The following is a 21,952-nucleotide window of genomic DNA, read 5'->3' as shown; positions in this document are numbered from 1 at the left end:
ATTCATCTGCCCAGGACTTCTCTTTGCGACGGCTCCATATAGCTCGGGTGGCCAGAAATGTTTGGTGGGCAGAGGCTTTGTTCTATCAGAGAGCTTTTAGAGGTGTTGGAAGGTGTATTTTTCTACATTGAACAGAGCTAGGCTATAGCTGTTTCCTCCTGCTTCTGGTCTCTAATGCTAAGTTAAGCTGACCCAACTCTTGAAATACGTTGCTTGGACAGTGGCCCCTCAGCGTCTGATACTGACGCGCCGATGCACCCTTTTAGCGCCAGTATGAGACGCGCCAGGCTTTCAACCAACTCCAATGCGAACCCATCTGGGTCATTATTAGACGCTCGGAGCAACTGACGTAGTATCAAGAGCAAGAAAGTCCACGTAGGGAGGAGGTCGGGGTGGACAGACGGGTTAAACAAACAGAGACTTTCACCCAGGAGACCGCTGTTCATGTCCTGTGTGAAACCATAGTTACCATAGTTTTGTTACGTAACTTAACCTTACTGCCCTGTACGTAAGTTACGTAGCAAGCATCCTTATTTGAACCCCAAACCACAATCTTTTCGTAAGCCTAACCAAGTAAACCTAAAAACTAAGTTTACCTACTTTGTAAGTTTATTTTTGAAAAGACACATTATGCACGTAACAAGCAGAAACCATATGTTTCCTGTCAACACATAAGTTAATTTTTTTAATGACACTATGGGTGTAACAAGCAGAAACTGACACGCCGTCCCTGACACGTCCAAAACTGACGCTAGAGGGGTGCCTAGAGTGTCATAGTTTGAAGCGTAGGGCGAGTGACCGGTACGTGACGAGTTGGAGTGAGAATTGTCTGACCTCATCCTAACTCCAGCTCGGTTCTTAACACACAGTCATGAGATCATTACCAATCATCATGTCTCACTCAACTGTTCCTTAACACCTTTTTTGTGACACACAGCCCTCTGGCTATTTCAGCTCTGAGGGGACAGATAGGATTATACTGTATATATATATTCAGAATAACCATCAATGAGAAGCCAGCACTCATCATTGAAAAGCAATACAGTTGTACTGCTTCATATACTATGTGTTCACAAATACAACATAGTGGTGTAGGGCTGTGTATTGGCAAGAATCCGGCGATACGATACGTATCACGATACAGGGGTTACGATTCAATATATTGCGATATATTGAGATTTTTTAAATCTAATTTTAGGAAAACCGTCATAGCATAAAGAACACGCCACCATATGCATAAAATCTGAGTAAAAATAAAAAGTTTTATGCAATCAGAGCAGTGGGATCTGCATTTGCATTCATCAAAGTCCCTGTTAAAACATAGCACTACTTTTAGAGGGCATATACACTGGGAGGGCGCATCTCTTTGCAAATGAAGTAAAGTTTTGACTGAGTTAATCTTTGCATGTAAACTATTAATTAAAAATCAATTCAGGGTTTTTGAGAATCAATACAGTATCACAAAACATAAAATTGCGATATTCGATTTTTGGGATATTTTCTTACACCCCTATAGTGGGGTTGATGTAGTAAAGGACAATCAAAGGTGCTTGTGATACAGTCCTGGCTCTGGAGCTCCTCCGTGGGGCCCAGTGAGGAGGATCTCTCCGTCAGACGGGGGCCTGGGGCGATGCAGCCCGCCTCTTTGTTTAGCTCTGAGTGTATAAATAGTCATTATTAATGGACACAAGCACAGATGTGTCCTTTTGCTGAGAGAGAGAGACGCCTGTGGTACTTTCACCCAACACTATCCAGAATCCACCTTCCTGTCTCCTTCAATGATGACCAGCTTCCTCTGTTATGGAAAATGTGCCCCGTTCCAGCAGCACAGAGTTGCTCCTTATTAGTTCACTCAAATTTGGATCACAGCAGAATCCATTAGCTTTATTGAGTAATGTTTGTAGTCAATTTCGTTTTGCAGTTATCGTGCCTGGGTATGAGGCTGTGTACATTACGAATAAATAACTCATTTCAAAGCAAACTATTAAAAACACATCAATGAGCAACACCGTTGCTTCATTCCCATGAACACAGTTTATTTTGTCTATCATAGTTTATCGGTGCCACATGCCACTTATACTCACTGGAGCACCAAATGTGGATTAATCTGCGGCTGAAAATAGTCCCAAACAAATAAACTATTTCCTCCTGTTTGAGTAATGTTTGTTAAAAGCTAAACTGAACAGCTGTTTTAGGAAATAATTTAGCCTCTTTAAAAAAGAAAACGAAAAAAATGTACATTTGTGAGGTGTTTTCTAAGGTGTATATCTTCAGTAGGAACCAATACGCTTGGAGCTGAGAGCCACAGAAATCAGAGAGAGGTCAGAAAGTATTTAGAGATGGACAAACATTATTGGAGACAATAAGAAAGACACTGAATAATGGAATAATTACGTTTTAAATTGTAAAACCCATTACAGTGAACATCAAGTGTGGATCGATTTTAAATTTCAAACATTTGAAAGAATAGTCCAACATTGAGGGGATGGATATCAATCTCGTGTCTCTGGAGCTGGAGTCAGGATGTGGTTAGCCTAGCTTAGCATAAAGACTGGAAGCAGGGGGGACACAGCTAGCCTGACTTGGTGCACATTATATCTTGCTTAATGAAAACAGAAATAGGGATGCACCGATCCAACTTTTCCAGTCCCAATAGCGATACCTGGGCTTTGGGCATTGGCCTATACCGGGTACCGATCTGATAGCAGTTTTTTAATTAATAAGCTGTATGCCTCACTGTGTAGAAGTGATTGGTTTCACTTTCTTAACTTTGTAAAACAAAATGTAACAAATAAATATATAGATATAAATTCAGTGGATTTTACACCAACAAATTGGCATAAACAGGAATTAAAATTCCATCATATCATATAGATAGTATATGAATATAGAATAAATTTAATAGATCGGCCCCATTTTCACCGATATCCGATCCAGCTATCTGAGTCAGTATCGGCCCGATATCCGATCCGGTATCGGTGCATACCTAAACAGAAATGTAACTATAAATGTAATAGTAGTTTGTGATTTTAGGGGGATGTACATTTTGGAACTATTTCTTGAACAACAGTCCGTGCAGCGGTCGCACAGCTTCCAGGAGTCTTGTCGTCACAGTGAGGTTTGGTACCAACAAGATCAAAACCGAAATCTGTACTCACCAACCATATCTGGCAAGAAATATCTATTTTTGTATTGCACATTGGACAGGACCAGGCACGCCGTTTCCGCCTGCTTCCATTCATGTGCTAATGTTACGCTATAGGCAAACCATGTCCTGCTTCTGGCTCTGTATTTAATGGAGATTAGTATTGATCTGTTGTATGTTACATAACATTTGATGGTGGAATGATTAGCAGCTTTAAAGCAGAAGGAGACAGGTGTCAGTGCAGGTTTTTACAAAATAATATTCTCTCGTTCATCACACGGTAAAAAATAATTTCTCTGTGTGAGCAAAACATAGATTTTGAAAATGAAATAAACTAAATAGCATTTATGAAGGTTCACAGCCCCCTTTTAACTGCAAATTCTCAACAGGTGTCCTAGTTAAGAATAAGCTTTGTGAGGTCCTTGAATTCAGTTGTACCTCCCCGAAAAACAACTGCCATAATATTAACAACACCCCTGACAATAGCCTCGACCTCCCCACCTCCCTCTGTCGTTATCTCGCCCCCCAAACGTGGCCCCCTTTAACATTTACAATTAACCACAAAGTGCTCTCTGCAGACCTGGTAGAGAAGCCTGGCGCGCATAGTGAGTGCAGAGGCATGATGGGAGCTGGAGGTCACGGTGTGAGGTGTAGAAACGTGAAAAATATAGTCTCCCCCTGCCCCGGTTTCCTCACTCTGCTCCCCACAGACCTGCCAGCCAAATCACTACTCTGTGCATACATGCATACAACACAAATACATGCACATACATGTACTTCCTCTATGATGTGTGTGTGTGTGTGTGTGTGTGTGTGTGTGTGTGTGTGTATAAATATATAAATAAATGACCCATGTGCTAATCAGACAGCCTAATGCAAACAGCACACTCAAGTAGAAGTGCCTGAGCCACCTCTGCACTTTGTCAGAGCACAGGTAGTGATGGCTGGCTGCACACACACACACACACACACACACACACACACACACACACACACACACACACACACACACATGCGCACACACACACACACAAACACTCTGACAGTCACTTCTTTTGCCTTCCTGAATGACACATTACAGTTGAGCTTGAGACTAAACAGGCACGCTGACAGTGATAGATATTCTAAAGATCTACAGCACAGTAAGGATTTACAGCGAGCGATGTAGTGTTTGTTTTCTTCATGGAAAAAAATCACATCACTGTCCAGAAGGAAAGATTCGACAAGACATTTCATGACACAGTATTAAATGCTTTAGGTCAGCGTGATTGATGATACCCGTGTGCTAATAGTGTACCTGTTAGATAAATCAAGTGCAGTCTAAAAGGGATACAGAATTCACACTAAAGCCCCACGGTAGCATCTCTATTGGGTAAAATGTATAGAGAGCTTAAGACCTGACATCACATCTATGCTAGCTGCTTCTTAAACTCATTACAATCTCTCATTGAGGGTTTCTTTCATTGGTCTTTTGGGAGTTTATGATCCATAATTCAATAATAATAATGAATTCAAACACTTTGTGAGTTTAATAAAATGTAACTTGTTAGCATTCAAAACACTTAAACTCCCAAGAAAACGTGGTGCAGAGCATGTCTTTATTTTGCCAGGATAATCCACTCAATATCAGTAGTGTTTCCAGGGAGTACTTGTTTACATGTAAAGGATAATGCACAGCGAGCCGGTCTTTATTGTGAGAGAAACCTGGACAGGGCGATGCTGCACCCCGACTCTCATCGCCCTGAAGGGGATTCTTTCACAACAATGACCCGCTAGCTGTACATTATCCTGCTTATTACACGGCTACTTACTTAAGAAATCGATAATGTTCCTCCAGAATTCCGACATCATAACTGCGCCCATAGCAACGGTCTGTTATACATGGCAACGGTCTGCTATAAAGAAATAACAGACCGTAGAAGGCTGTGATTGACCAATCAGAATTGAGTATTCAACAAACCCGCGTAATAAATAATAATAACAAACAATGACAGCAGCATATATTAAAATGGACATATCATGCTCATTTCCAGGTTCATACCTGTACTTTGGGTTTCTACTAGAACATGTTCACATCCTTTAATGTTATACATAATGAAATTACATTGTTTGGAGCATAGTTTAATTTAATAATAATTTGCATTATTACACAGTGTGATTTTGAATTGTTTTTTTGTTTTGTTTTTTACTTCTGAAACAGAACCAGGAATTTCTGGTTCCACTTCAGCTTTCTATGAAGCTAAGAAATGAAGTGAAGTGAAGGTCAGGACTGAGAACACCATAACAGGAAGTGTCTGTAGCAGCAGTGTCAGGTCTTACAGTACTACAGGATAGTAGTTTGTCACCCTTTTAAAATAGAATTGTTAAAACCACATTAAAAAACTCTGGCATCGGGTTACCACACACACACACACACACACACACACACACACACACACACACAGAGAACATCTCTATTAGGATGCTGCATTAGTTCCCGCTGAAGTAATTTCATTGGTTGAGTTAAGGCTCAGTGGGTGGAGCCAAAGAAGCAATCCTTCTTCTCAGATGAATCACTCCACAGAGAAGTCACACTCACTACTTCCAGTAATAGTGCTATCTCTGATGTCCTCTGCCACCTCCATGTTTGTTTGTGCGGGCAGTCCCGACCCAGACTCTGAATGTCTTATAGCAAATGAACAATAATGTGTGTATCCACTAGGGCTGGGCAATATGACCAAAATCTTCTGTCCTGATATATTTCCTTGGCCCAGGCTACACCTGTCCACCAAGCGCCATGTAAATCGGACCAGCAGCTTTTCCGTAATCCTGTTGACAGACAGACAACCAGACACACTGAGCTGAAAACCTCCTTGGCGGAGGTAATTATGTTATTTGTCTCAAAAGGTCAGGATTAAGACTCAGAGTAAGATCTAGAGTTCCTTCTCTGCCAGTCACAGATTCCTGCTAGTTAACCTTTACGTTAAATACTGGCTCTTTGGCTCTACTCGTTGAAGTTTACCTCAGTTTATGAGATTAATGTTTCATACAGAGCAAAACAGTGTATAATTTATGTATCACACAGTCATTAGACTGTAGGAGAATGTATAAGTGACAACACGAGTTAAAGGCTAATGACATTACATTACTCTCCCTCTGGCAGACTCTGCTTCTGTTGTGAGCGTTGATGTGGTTATGGGTGCAGCTCTTTTTGTTACAATTGAGCTGAATCTCCACTCTGCATTACCTCCATTATCTAGTTTGGAGAATGTGTCTTTCAGTTGTGTTGCTTCAGGTTGGACCACAGAGAGCTCTGGCTCTCGGGATTAGGCTCACTAAAGACTTCTCCAGTTGTGAGTTGTGGGGTCTGCCAGTAGCAACCAAATGAATTCCTGGAAGTATTCATGAATAATACGAAGCGGGTTAAGGGGAAATGTGTGCCTGCAGAGTGCAGTTGCTGCAATTGATTCTGCATGAGACTTCTGAATGACGAGAGAACTTAACTTTGGAACCCCGGGTTATTTTGAGGCAGTCATAGCTTTTTAAGAGGGTGTTTCATAGCCAACCCCTTATTTAAGGGATGAAATACTCATGTAAGGCATGTGGGACATATATTTATTTTTGAGTTGTTTTATCTGGTTTCTCTTCTGCCTTTATGCTTATTAAGGCCTTAATAAGCTTCAAACTAAATGCTTGTTGGATACAGCGTCTTAAACCCTTTGAACTTGGCTTATCATGCGACACCGACAATGCTTTTAAAGACGATATTTTTTACTCCACTCTACAACGACAGGCTTTAGACATGTTCAGATGACACTGTACACATTCGTCCATTAACACGAAAAACGGACAAGCAAATGTTACGCATTTCGCCTTAAAGCTGCAGTGGGTACAAATGGAGCAAATATGATTAAATAAAGAAGGCATTTTTATAAAACGGACACTATATCCTGACAGTAGTGCATGAGACAGGTAATCTGAAGAAAAAAAATCATGTTCCTCTGTGTCCTCCGGTGCTCCTAACGGCATCTGCAAGATTTAACAGACCAGAGGAAAACAAGCAGTAAGAGCTGATCTGGAGTCTGCTGTCCAGCTGCCGTCCATGAGAGCCGGCTGTCGATCACTCGCAAATTCCAACCAAGCGGTCAAACTAGGCAGCGCTGATCAAATATGAATCCACATTCTGTTACTGTAATGCCTATTTCTCTCCTCAAATGTTTTCAGAAACATCTTGTAGTGTGCTGTTTAGCTGTAAAATGAGAAAGTTTGTGACACGGTAGCCATTGTGAAATCTCCAGGAAATCTTGAAAAGTTCCAGTCGCCAATAGGAACACTCTCTCTCTGAAATGACCTGTGATTGGTCAAAGTCTCCCGTCACGGGCTAGATTTTCTAAAGCTTAGCTGTAAAATGAGAAAATGTGTGACCCGGAAGCCACGTTGAGATCTGCTGAGGAAATAACAAGCACAGCCCACCAGCCAGAGCACAGCCAATAGGAACGCTCAATAGGAACTCTCTCTCTGAAATGACCTGTGATTGGTCAAAGTCTCCCGTCACGGGCTAGATTTTTTAAAGCCTTAAAGCAGAGCCATGAGGAGGAGCAGAAGTCTAGTTTTTATCCTGCCTACTGAAGCTTTTGTAGCCCCAAGGCAATTTGTGCTGCCCCTGAGTGCCATTGTGGCTGGTTTCCTGGTCTACTACCAGTTTCCTGGTGGTTCTGCTCAGAATAAATATGTATTGGTTAATATTTACATGTTCAGTTCAATATACACATTGGTTGCAGTGTACTTGGTGAGCATGTGGTTTACTTTGAGTACAACCTATATTGTTTAATTTTATTACATGTAATTGGTTGTTTATGTGTCATGTCACTTTACCTGGTTGTGATTGGCTGTGGGGCGAGGGAGCGGCGGGACGCAGGAGTTGGAGAGAAGCGAGTGGAACGAAAAGAGATGTAGTAATTAGAGATTTATGGTTTAAAGTGTTTGTAAGTTATAGTGCTGTAAAAACTAGAGCCTAGGACTGCAAGCCAGTGAAACGCCGAATGTATACGTTGCGAGTAGTTCAGTGTATCAACGCAGTAACTGATATTGCGCCTTTAGCCTTTCCAGCTAACTAGTCAAGCTAACTACCGCTGAAGGACACTCTGGACTGCCCAGATAGCCTCCAGGTGACCTGGATAAAAGCCTGGTAGCTCCTTTGGCAACGCGGGAGAAAGAAGGTTTCACCCATCGGACTGCCATGGTCAGCTATCAGCCTTTCTAGCTTTTTGCACTAATCTTAGAGGTGCAACATTAGGACTCTGTGACACAAACTCTGCTACGCTAACGTGAGTACTCAGCTTTTATTTGGCTCAAAGCAAAACGTCTCAACTGTTTTTGGCCACCACGTTCCCAAGCCTCGACCAGGCCTGCAAGGGGGTTGTTTTCATTAATGGTCCTTTGCTGTTTGCGGCTTGTGTGTGCGTGTGTGTGTGTGTGTGTGTGTGTGTGTGTGTGTGTGTGTGTGTGTGTGGGCCCACCAGGTTATTTTTGGTGAAAGTAAAAGAAATCATAAGAGTTCATTGCATATCCTTTGGTACTGCTTTATGTTATTTTGGGCTAGACTAAGTACATTAAAGGGTGACATATATGCTAGTGACCCCAGAAGGTTAAAGGAACATAGAAGATTAACTTGGGTTAATACTGACTTGTTTATCTCTGTGAAAGGTCAAAGTACTATTTTCTTGGTATACTATTATTGAGAGTATTGTGAACCTTTTTTATTTTACATATTTTTGATATCATTCCCTTTTAGTTAATAAATTGAGTAAATTGTTGGGGACATATTTGTTATGTGGTTTTTATTAGGTATAAACATAACCACAGTGCAGTCACATATAAGAAATGGGGAGGAAATAATTATGGGTTATTAAAATAAAGCAACAACAGGAATAAGGGTTTAACTAAAACCAACCTGGGAATTAAGTTCTACGAACACAGGGCGCTACCTTTATAAAAAGGTGCAGAAAGCGCTACACTTTAATGATCCCTGGTTGGACCCATGGCCATTGTGAGGGACTAAGCTGGCAGGCATGAGGAGTCACAGGTGATTAGTAACAAAGTTCTAGGGCCCATAAAAGAGGTCAACTAAACATAACTGTGCTAACTCAACATAAATTGAATAGACCCGAAAAGACTAATCTGACCTAACAAACTGGGGGAACATATATAATGGCTGACCAGACTTTTTTTTTAAATAATACAAACAAAAAAACAGTATGGATATGTCAGTAATTAACCAAAACAAATGCACCAACAAACAAATCACAAAACTTGCAGGAGGGCTACCAACATTTAAATCGTCCGTGTGGCAGCAGGTGCACCGTCCTCCCACAAACGGGGGATAACAGTCACACGGAGGTAACAGGCTGTACCCAGAATACTGCAGCAGTGCTCAGAATGACAGGGCCTTCATAACATCCCCTTCAGCACCTGTTGCAGGCCTCTAAACAGCCCGCACTGGCATTGCTCTGCTAGTACCCAGCACCAGTGGGACTGACCGCTATACTGCGGAGAATGTACACGGATGGTTTTCTATTCTGTTCAGGGTCAAATCGCATGCAGGCTTTTGTTTCTCTAATGAGGTCAACTGTCACACTTTGGTATCTGGAGAAAGACTAAAGGGTGTTGGCGGGCCTTGTGCTAAACATTGAAAGAATAATAGACATGTGTTGCGATTTTTGCACATATCCAAAAACCTGTTGACATTCAAGTCTTTCATAATGTTCAGAGCTGGTGTGTTTCTCCTTCTTTTCTTTTGGACATGCATCTCTGCAAACTGTCGGCTGGTCGGTTTGCGTTCAACGCCCAGAGCTGACTGTAAACACGCAACAGGCCGTGTGTTGCAAACTGTAAAAACACAAATTGAGATGCATATTCTGAACGTGCTATATACGTATGTCCAAAGAATGCTCCTAAATAATATCAGCATATCACACTTCTTAATCTGAAAATGCTCCATTCAGAGTAAGGCCTTATCCAGAATATCCAAACGGAATTTGCTGTTAACGTGATCTGTATAAAATTTGAGAATATTGTCATATTCAAAATAATAGTGGAATATGAGTGTGCATGTAAACATATTCAATGTAATACAGTCAAAAAGTCTCGAAATAACGAATAAGTGGACCTTGAGTTGAGATTGTTTTGTTAGTTAGTTAGGTTGTTTTTTGATGGATTGAGTATTAAAGCAGCAGTGGGTAGAAATGGAGCAGATATGATTTAAAAATTGATCAAATATGAATCAATATTATGTTACGTTAATGCCTATTTCTCTCCTCAAATGGTTTCAGAAACATCTTGTAGTGTACTGTTTAGCTGTAAAATGAGAAAGTTTGTGACCCGGCAGTCATGTTGAGAACAGTTGAGGAAATACCAAGCACCGCCCACCAGCCGGAGCACAGCCAATAGGAACGCTCTCTGAAATGACCTGTGATTGGTCAAAGTCTCCCGTCACGGGCTAGAAGATTTTCTAAAGCCTGAAAACAGAGCCATGAGGAGGTGCAGAAGTCTAGTTTTCTCTCAGAACACTTGAATTCCAATATGCTGAAAGGTTATTATGGAATTTTTGCCCAGTGATGCCCAAAAACTTGTTGCCTACTGAAGCTTTAAGGGCTCCATAAACAAAATGTTAAAATGTTAGTGGGCTCTAACATTCTTCTTCTGTTCCCTTTCGTGCAGAAGCTTGCAGCGCGACTACCGAAAACACGGGAGGCGAGAGAGGCTCCCCACAACTGCCTGTGTCCACCAGGTAAGTTCCTCAGCCCTCCCCCCATCCACCCATCCACCCATCCACCCATCCACCCCTCCACGTTTTCTCGACTTCTCTCCCTGACTGACACCGAACACGGATGAGAAGCTGCATTTGGCTATTCAAACTATTAGTCAAATACAAGGTCATCACCACTCAACGCAAGTCTGCAAGTGTAGCTTCATACATTCCTAAAGGTGGTCACTACAGAGCTGCTGTTACACTGGATATTCAATATTCAGACATGCCAGTGGTGATTTCTGCATTCGATTGGAGCTGTAGTTATTGAAAACTTAGAATAGAAATGTTGTTTAGCTTCGAATATGGACAGACAACTCCAGGATTTTCTACTGTGTGTGTGTGTGTGTGTGTGTGTGTGTGTGTGTGTGTGTGTGTGTGTGTGACACAGCCCTGTGAGAACAGGGGGAGGAGCCAGCCACCACACATTAGTGCTAATTGGTCTGTTAGTGTTTTAACATGGCGGTAAGTGTCTGTGAGATGGCTCGTGAATGCCTGTTAAGGTGGCGGTTTGCTTGCAGCTTCAGAGGAGATCCTCCAGTTGCTGCAGGTGTGGAAGTCTTTCAACTCAGAGCTGCCAGATGGTCTGGCACTTTTACAGCTTCATGTGACTTGTCCACTGATGACTGTAATGGTCGGCTGAGAAATGTTTTCAGGTTTTTGTGTTGGAAGTTACTTAAAAAAAACGTATCAACCACCTAAAAAGCACTATTGTCTAATATTTCTCTGAGGTGGATGTTTTTGTAGGAAATCACATGTGTGTTAAAGGATAGATTTGCAATTTTTCACGTCAGTCTTAAAACAATAGTCAGGTGCTCATATGGACTTTGAAACAGGTTTTGCTTGCTGTAATCATTCATCATGTTCACACCGGCCCTTAAGAGATCACATCTCACTGCAATTTCAATGTAAGTGATGGGGGACAAAAAAAAGACACAGAGGTCCACAGATCCACTGTATTATATATCAGTTTTCAAGGTATTGGGAATTAACTGATATTACGTGAAACTAGTAAACCTAAGGAATCCACCGTTACCAACCATGTCGTGCTAGCTTGTCGGGAAGATCGCTAAATAACGATACAAATTTACGCTAAATTTTGGTGAGGAAAAACTGGCATGGCGATTTTCAAAGGGGTCCCCTTGACCTCTGACCTCAAGATATGTGATTGAAAATGGGTTCTGTGGGTACCCACGAGTCTCCCCTTTACAGACATGCCCACTTTATGATAATCAAATGCAGTTTGGGGGCGAAAAACATGCAGTTTCTTGCATATGTGTATATTGAGCATGTTTATGCTACCTATAAGAATGACCCAATCACATTTTTTTACCACCAATCTATATCATAAAGGTTTCTGTTGTACCAAAAGTTAAGATGAATATATCATTTCTGTGTAGTTCTCAGACATAGCTATAGTTGTAACTTTGGGGGTCGTGGTGTTTCATTTGAAGGCCACTGAGTATTATTTCTGAGCAGCTTGTGAAAAATGAACTTGCTAAAAGTAGAGCTGCAGAATTTGAGACACTTCAGGCCTCAAAGGTGCCACAGAGTCTGTTGTCTTTCAAATGTTTATCATAACCATGAAACAGAGCAATAGGCCTAAAAATATGTGTAACATGTGCGCTGCTTTAAGTGGATGGAGATGACACATTGCTTATGGCTGAGTGGGCCTCATATCAACAGTCTGGGTATGTTGGGTATGGCCCTATTAGGGTTGGACCAGGATGGGGTATGAGGGATAGTGATAATAGAGCAAAGCCTGTGAGCTGACTCAGGCAGACAACTGGAGTGATCTGACACTCACATGTAACATATTCCACTATGTACATCACACTCTTTGTCAGTGCTCAGCTTACTCTTACTGCTGTTGCTCACTGCAAGCAGTCATCACTGCTGCTCTTCCCTTAGAGTGCTTATACTCGCTGACACATAATGGCTTTGTTGAAGTTGTGTACGCAACTACGGTTTTTGAAGAAACTGTAAAAGCAATGTTAGCCCTCTGAAGACCCACAATAGACCGATGATGCCATGCACAGAGATGCCAATAAATTCATTCAGCAACTCCTTGACTACAACTGTGCCAAAGCAGATATAAATAACACAAAGCACATAGATTCTACAAAGGTTTTAGTGAGGATAGGACCAGGCGGACTCTCCATTTGGCCACTTGGATACCCAAAGTGTGCCAAATGGGTTTTCTACCTCTTGAAAGGGAATCTGGCTCTAAAATACTACTGATATCCACTACAGGAGACTATGTGCACACAATGGAGCCTTTGGCCATGACATGTACCCTGTGCATCATCACATTCTACCACTGTGCTCAGTATAAAATCAATAAAAACAACTAAATTGTATAATTCTGACTCCAAATGGAGTCGTTTTGTTATAATAATGAAATATGATCAAGTAAAACTTAGATAATAATAAAATAAGATCAATAACAATGTAAATAAGATAACAAAAAATAATCGAAAGTCCAGTATGCACATTCAATATAAAAAACGGTTAAAAACAAAGTAAAAATACAATTTCTCGTGCGTTGATTTTGAAACTAAAATATTGAAATCATTGCCAAACAAACATTATTTGGACAAAATACACTTGGAGAGTTGTTTTAGTAGCGTTAAGGACCTTTTATGAAGTTTTTAAAGGCAGTGTTTTAACACCGGGACCGTCGGGGTAAAAGAGGTTAAAATCATGTTGTGCTACAGGACATTAAATATATATTTTGCAGCTTTAAATAATCGTAAGATCTATTCTAGTAACTATCAGAGGAAGCGTACCTCGTCGTCACATAAACAGATCTTTTGGATTGTCTGTGTTTTCATGTTCTGCAATGAGATCAGGCCATTGTTGTGTTCCAGGACAAAGGATACAGTGTGTATATATTATACAGTGATTTATGAGCGTGAATGTACATGGATCTCGTCCCGTCATAAACAATGTTTGCATTTTTATTTAGAATGCTGTAGTACATGTGGTGCATCAGGTCAAAGTAAAGAGCAGAGGAACATGGCAGGGATGTCATAGTATAGTCTTGAATTCAGGCCCAAAAGTCTGAGAAGTGACTTGATTCCCCACATTGTTGTCATGGAGAGAGGCTGAGTGGCACCTCTTCTTGGACAAGACGAAAGAGAAGAGAGAGAGAGAGAGAAAGGATTGTGAAACACCAGTACCCCTCCTCCCTCTCCTGTCAATCGCATTTCCGCCTCAGCAAAGAAGCCCTGACTCAGAGGATTTAGTTGCTTTGTGCCACATCGTCACAATGCCGAAGGAGGACTTCAAGCTATTGGTGGGCGGGGGGGTGTTCTGTGTATTGATCAATGAGGAGTCATGCTTGAGTCTGGAAATATGTGGGGTTTTGAAGATAGATTCAAGAGCTGATGATCACAGTTTGGGATTAATGATTGATTTTGTGCAAGCATTCACTGTTTTATTCAATTATATACGTTATTCCATAAATATATATTAAAGGGACTGTTTGTAACTTTTTAAGCGTATAAATGTACCGGGTCGGGACACATGCGCGCTCGCATATGCGCGTTCGCGTGGGGCCGCTGTCTCTCCTCCGCTGCCTGCTTGCCTTCACTCAGAAAGAGTCACTCCACACTGCAGAAGAGTTAGTTTAGCTCTGAGAATATCTAGTGAATGTACAGTGGACGTTTGTGCAGAAATAAATGTCCTCCAGACCAACAGAGGTTTCCTGTGTCTTGTGAAGTGACGGGGCTCAGCAGAAAGAAACGGTGTCGACTCGTTACCGACCGGGTGCCGGTGTCTTCCTTCGGCACCCGGTCAGAGCCCTCTCCGGCTGCGGGTGGAGACGACAAGTTAATCGCTGCGGAGCCCCGCTGCCTCAGCCTGTGCTGAGGCAGGAAAAGCCAACACTAGGATCAGCATTGATTCATGGAGAGACCTTCGTCTGGTCAGCTAACATTACTGCCAAGCAGCTGAAATATAGAGTGATATTGTGGTTTTAGCTGACGTGTGTCGCCTCACTGTTTTGAGCGATGCTCGTTCATGTATATTTAGAGCGAGCAAGCGCAAGCTCGACGCTGACTTTCATTGACTTAACGGCCACAGGTGTCGCTGTTAACAAGCATTTCTGAAAGTTACAAATATTCCCTTTAACGTATAATATAACAATAATGTAATTCTTCAGGATACTGGGCTGGTACGTAGTGTAGTTGTGTGAGCACACAGTTTTCTGCAATCATCACTCATCATTACTGACATTTTGGGTACACTCCAACGACCTCCGAATGAAGTGGTTCAGACAGTCTGGCTGCGGTAACTATTGGCATATCTGATCATTTTACTGCCTGTGTTTGTTTCCTGCCGAAAAACTATCAAAATAAGAAGTGTCAAAATGTTTCTACAAGACCTCCACGTGATTCTAATAGTTTTCATTCAAACCCACACTAATGAAAATCAGTTCTATGATTGTTTTTTCTATTTTTATGACTATGACCATACTTCTATCTTCGGGCGAGCTTGTCATTGCCATTGTCGGCCCACCTCTACAGAGGACTGGCCAATAACATGAACCCTCCCACCCACACGGGGTTGGATGGAACATGGCAGGGCTGTGAGGGTGGATTAGTGCTGGGTGAAGACAGGGGCGGGGGTGGGGTTCAGTAGGAAAGAGATGGGAGGGCTGGCGGGTGGGTTTAAGGCCCTTAAAAGCCTGCCACCTCTTAGGAAGGAAGTGGACCTGGAAGTTTACCTGGCTGGGATCCCAGGGGAAGCCAGCACAGAACAGAGTCTGACCCCTCTACCCTGACCCCCCAAATCCCCTCAACCTTCGCCCTGCCAGCCGCACAGCTTGGCAGCCTGGCAGCCTGGCATTGTTGGCATAACTCAGCCCTCACCCCATTCAGACCGGTTACTCATCCACCAAACACATTCACAAAAGATCCACAATTGTTATTGTGGTTTCAGTTTCAGGTTACTGACATTCAGGTCGATGTTTGTTGATGCTATGTAAGACGCTAGAGCTGCTGCAGGGAAAAGTGACACTTTCCCACCAAGTAAAATATCACTGATTCATTCTGATTCCTCAGTTTGAAACCCGTCAGAATCTTAACTGGATTACCAACCAGGCAAATTGGGCAGCTGTAGCAGGGCCCCATAAGCCCCCATATTTGATTTATTTACTTTGATAGTACCTGAAATATGAGTCAACAGTAAGTTTGTTGTCCCCAAGAAGACATCAACAATTCAAACTTCATATAAATCATATTTCCGGTCGAAACATCAAACAGAACTGAACAAAAGTTACATCAAAATCTGATCAGATGGTGTCCCAAACATTGCTTGTGACACATGGACGGATGGAGGAACAGACAGACCAACAGATTGAAGCTGATCCATAATATTTTTTTTCCCCACAAGCTTCATCGAAACAATTCAAAAACCAGAATCTTCTCACCAGCAGAACTGGCTCTATACTCTCAGCCATCTCATGATAATACCAGAGGAGCTTAGCTGTGCTTGTATCTGTGAGATGTAAATATAGCACACTGGTTAGGACAGGAGGACAACGTGTAGACAGCGCTATGCAGGAACAATGTGACTTTTTTATTGCCCCAAGTACAAACCCTGGCTTCTAGGACGGGGGTGCATGTAGAGGGCAACTGGATCTCCAGGCAGTAAGAATAGGGCATTAGATTACTGCATTTAAAGAAATGTCAGACACTGCCTGAAATCTTACGTTGCATTTATAATCTTAAAAAATGCACATAAAATATCCCAGTGGCACCGCAAACTTCTCTAGTAATTTATAAAGGTTATAAAGTGTGTACTGACTGAAAGGTAGCGGCAGGAACTTTGCCACAACTTTCCCCAAGTTGAAGTCAATACATATGATGGCGTATTAGGGCCATAGGTAAAAAAAAGTATATATACAATCACAGAGAGGGGTACTATTCGGAGAAAAAAACTCACAGATTTATGAGGAAAAAAAAGAATATTCTCTGAGATTATAAAGTCATAAATTTGGAAGAAAAAACTCAGAAATTGTGCCAAACCATGGTACCGCCAGCCGCCATCTGAATTTATTTGTACTTAAAGTAAGTTGATTATGGTAAGGATGACCACTGAGTGAGGCAAAGGCCCTGAAAGATACATACTTTACATATTTCTTTCATGTACTTCCTGTGTTCTTTTATGAACTTAAAAAAATGCAAAAATAACGAATATATTTTGCACTCTGCGGCTCACGTTACCGCAGTGTTTAACGGTGGCATCTGTGGTGTGATGAGGTTGATCCAACTTTGCGAAGAGAAGTTATGTGGTTCCTATTTCTAGTTGTTTTTTTTTTTTTCTTGTAAATTGACATACTCAGCAGCATTTTAGTGAAAATCCCTCCTCCTTGGAGACTGAGCTGGAAATACTCCAAGCCCTTCATATGTACATACTACACTGTTACATCTACATCTACTACATTTCGTACATCTAGGTGAAACATCCCACAAGGGCCGCTTCGTTGAAATGTTGTAAGGGGCGCTATTGAGCCATTCCACAGCGTTCCACGAAAGCTCGAAAGCTTCGCTGTCTAGCATCATGAAGGTCTAATGATTTTATTGACCAAATGTGCCTTGAATCATTTCAAATCGTGATTGAATTACACTGGTGTAACGTATTGTGAAAACCGTGTCTATATCGTGATGCCTGAAAGTCCATTCTTGACCTTGTGAGTCATAGTTTGACAAAAGTATTCTGCTTTTTGTGGTAGTCTTTACCACATCTCACTGTCCTCATTGTTGAATCACATCATGGGCCGTGGAGAGGGTTAGATACATTTCACATCTCTTTTACTTTGCATGCTTAAATCAAACTTGTCAAATATGATCCACCCAGGTAATCCAGATGCCTTGCTTTGTAAAATCCTGTAAAAATATTCTCTTTGATGAAGCTACAGGTGCAGCAAAAAAAAGAAAAGCCCCACGATGTCCTTGTAAACAAGAGGCTTCCTATAATCTGGGCAGCTCACACGGTGGTGGTGGGTGGGTTTGGGTTTGGGGGGTGGGAGGGTGGTCGCAAAGCTGGTTATTTAAGGAGTCCCCCAAGTTCACCTTGACATCTGTGCTGACAGGAAGAGAGCACGGCAGATCCCCTTTCTTCGTTCGTGATAAGTTCACATTGCAGCTGCCAGTGTGTGGCCATACTTGGAGGAATGTGGCAGCCAGAGGCAGGGAAGAGGGAAAAGACAGGATACTGACAGTTATACGGACAAACAAGGAGGAAGTGGAATGAGTAAAAAGAAGAGAGAGGCAGGAAAGGTAAAGAGGCATTAAAGAGTACCGTAACTTATATTAGCCCTTTGTGATTTGTAGGATTTGCAAAATTGTGTTTCTAGCATTCTAGTTTACTGTATTTATTAATACTACTGCTAACGAATAAAAGCAAAAACATCTACAAAAGGATGTTTTGGTGAACAATCACATTATGAATAGAATAATTATTTTATGATCATTTTATGCTAGCATAGGGCTATGTCTCAACAAACCAGTGCTAAGTTCCAGACCACTTCCCAAAACCTGACATGGTCAACCCAAAAGCATTTGAAGGAATTATCACATACACTGAATTACTGGTTTATTAGGCACACTGGTACAATCTAATGCAATCCAATACAACAACCCTGCAAGTAATACTGTCTTTGTCAAGGGGACAACATTCAGTTTTTGCTTCATCCACCGTTAAAGGAACACAATAATGTCACCAAAAACGTAACAATCTTCAAAAATGCAGAGTTGATACTGTTTTGGATTGTATTAACTTGTACAGGTGTACCTACTATTTAACTCATAAAATGATATTTCTGTGTTACCGGTCAGCTATTGTCTTCTCACAGCCCATCATGAGGATGCTTTATAACAGGAACCAAGCAACAGTCTAACGATTGAGGCTATTTGTTTTGACATCTGACCTGGATACAAAGATGTGATATTGGAATCACCAGCCAGGAGAGTTTCCACTATAGCTTTCATGCCCTGACAGTCAGGCACTGAAATGAAGCAAGTAAAGTAAACACAATACTACTACTACTGAAAGCACCTAGAATGTCTGCGAATACACAATATTAAACCTTCAGTAGGCAGAATGTTTTGTGGCATCATTGTGCAAAAATTCCATAATAACCTTTCAGCATATTGTAATTCAAGTGTTCTGAGAGAAAACTAGACTTCTGCACCTCCTCATGGCTCTGTTTTCAGGCTTTAAACAATGAAGTGCAACATTGATGCTTTGACAGCTTTTCCAAAATGGCCTCCAGAGTCGGAAAATGTAAATGCCAGCGTGGTGTTCCGGTGTATACGGGGTTAACTGAGCTTTTCCAAAACAATGACATAAGGGAATGCTTATGTCATTGTTTTGGAAAAGCTCAGTGAGGTGTCGGGGGCTGTGTGCCAGAGTGGCAGTTAAGTTCAGACAACCTCTAGTCACCTCTAATCTTCTCCTTGATTGTTCATTTTAAATGCCAATATAGCCGATAGCACAGCAGAGCTCTTGGATTTATGTTAATTTTGTCAAACAATGTTGCAGTTAATAGATTTTATGGAACAGAAACAGATTAACAATACAATGAAATAAATCAACGCAGGTTTGTAATAACTGCTGGTTAACATGTAGTGTTTATGGGCCACTTTTTCATACTCGTTCAGTTATCTGATAACAGGCTGGGATGATTCACCTATCTCCCGATTCGATACTATCACGATACTTTGGTGCAGATTCAATATGTATTGCGATTTTTAAGTATTGCAATTCTGCAAGTATTGTGATCCGATATTACAATTTATTGCGATTTTTGTTAACTTTTCAACACTAGACCATGGGAAAAAGTTGAATCATACACTTTTACAGACTTTTATTTTGAAAAATATCTAATTTAATATAGTAAAAATGTTTGATCTTCAGCATGTATGCAGTCAGAGATGTCGTGAAGTCAAATATATGTCAGTCATTGTCATGAATTATTTATAAAAAAGATTTCAGCAACCCAAAGCTGATATTTTGCCATTTAGTAATGATTTTGTATGAAATGAACTTAGCAGTAGTGCAAATTTCATTTAAATATATATATATATATATATAACACCTTTTCCTAACATAAAACGACCGAGCAAACTCTGACGAACGGAGCGCGAAAAAGTGTCCGGATATACTACGAGCATTTCCGCTCTATAATACATAGAGAAAGTGATATTGATCAGCTGTCAGTTTTTCTCAGCTTTGATTTTTTTATCAATGAAAATAGATTAGCGGTGCGCAAAACTTTGCTTAAATAGAGCCAGGGTGAGTGTTTTTTCAAACAAGTGACATGTCGCTTTGCCTGATCGCTATTGCATGGAGCAGGCTAGGACATCTTCATTGGGAAAAACTGAAACGATCTGATGTTTGCTCGTTTACTCGTTTTGCATTCAGTTAGGAAGAGGTGTTAGGCTGTGACTGCAAAAAAGGCTGTCACTCTGTATTTTAGGCATTCTGTAAAATATAGAACATTCCCAACTTAAATTGATCATGCAGATTGAGTCAAACTGAAACGTTTCATCACAAACTTCTGGCTTATGTACGACTCCGGGAGTATCCAGTTGTAGAATTTTTGTCCGTATGTTATTATGCTGTTATAATACCAGTCAAGTGTTAGTAATACCACTTTGTCTGTGCTGAGAACAGAAGGCCAAGCTGTTGGTTTAGGTTGATGGACACGGAACGGATATGACGTCATGTTACTCAGACTACAACAATAAAAGCGGTAACTTCCTTCTACCTCTGCATAGACTCCAATGAAGCAAATATATCAAGTCTGGCAATAAAAAAATAAATTTCAAAATTGTAAAAAAAAAGAATCGCGATACATAGGTGAATTGATTTTTTCCCCCACCCCTCCTCCTAACCAGGTGCGTGTAGTCACAGTTGGGATAGTAAAGATGGCAACTTGTCCTCTAAATGTTTCTGTCATCCCTCATTTTAAATGTCAGTATAGCCGATCATCTGCTGTCATTATCATTTATGTTGATCTTGTTAGACAATGATTTGGTCAGCTGCCGCTATCTGCCACACTGCTCGCCAGATGTGATGCAGTTTTGCTGTTTTCCAAACGAAAAGAGGGCGACGAAGAAGAAATATAGTCGTTTTCATGTTGTTCAGGTGTTTCACTGTGGGCTGAGGTCTCTACAAAAACAACCTGGAAATGCTAACGTAGACTATTATTATATTATTTTCACCCCGAAAATAGTCACACCTGTTTTGCATTGGTAGCCTGATGATATCCTCCCCTAGCGATGGTGCAGTTTGCCCTTTTGAATACATGATATTTCTTGTCTCAATCATGCGTGCAGTAAGGAGAAAGTAAGTCTGAGGAGGTGATTGCAGTACAGTAGGTGAGTGAGGAAAACACCATCTGGTTTCCTCGTAATAAATATTGTAGTGAGCTTTCAGCCACCTGATCTCTTCTCTCTTCCACTGTTCACAGTTTGAACACAACACACACACACACACCCCCGCACACCACTCACGTCCTAAACTTGTTAGCATCTTGTTTGGAAAGTGTTCACAGCCAACTCAGAGAGAAATTACTTTATGGACCGTTTGGCCTCCTGCATCATGTCAGGATGGAATTTTAGAAATGCAAATTGGGGATGGAGTGTGTGCTCGTGTGTGGACAGCGTTTATTAAGCGCGTTCAGATTTGGAGATCTATTTGTGAACCTCTGTGAACATGAGGAGAATATAAAACAAATCTTTAATTTCAAATCAAAGGGGCAAAAAATACCCCTTTGAAATAAAATCATTTCTTTGTCTTTTTGCATGATGCACCCCAAAAGTGAACTTTTCCCTCCGAAGATCCTCAGCACCAAAGACACTTGAGAATGAGAGATCTGTCCAAAGGCTCCACTGTATCTGGTTTCGTGCTGGCCCGTTCGGTGCATGTTTGTGTGAATGGGAAATGCGCAGTCATTCAGCAAGAGCTGACCGCAAACAAGCACCCATTTCTGCTAAATAAAAGCATGG

The 21,952-nt window shown here is 41.3% G+C and overlaps 1 protein-coding gene across 13 annotated transcripts in view; it reads left to right on the top strand.

Annotated features, from left to right (window-relative positions):
- col13a1 (collagen, type XIII, alpha 1) overlaps positions 1-21,952 on the top strand; it is a 135,982-nt gene that overhangs the window by 2,474 nt on the left and 111,556 nt on the right. For all 13 annotated transcript variants that reach the window (XM_074645562.1, XM_074645561.1, XM_074645560.1 and 10 more), the window contains exon 2: positions 10,844-10,913. In XM_074645562.1, coding sequence (XP_074501663.1) covers positions 10,844-10,913 — 70 coding nt within the window. The remainder of the gene's footprint in view (positions 1-10,843; positions 10,914-21,952) is intronic.

This window comes from Sebastes fasciatus, chromosome 9 (genome assembly GCF_043250625.1).
Source record: "Sebastes fasciatus isolate fSebFas1 chromosome 9, fSebFas1.pri, whole genome shotgun sequence".
Lineage (NCBI taxonomy): Eukaryota > Metazoa > Chordata > Actinopteri > Perciformes > Sebastidae > Sebastes > Sebastes fasciatus.
This window is presented reverse-complemented; position numbering and strand designations above follow the sequence as displayed.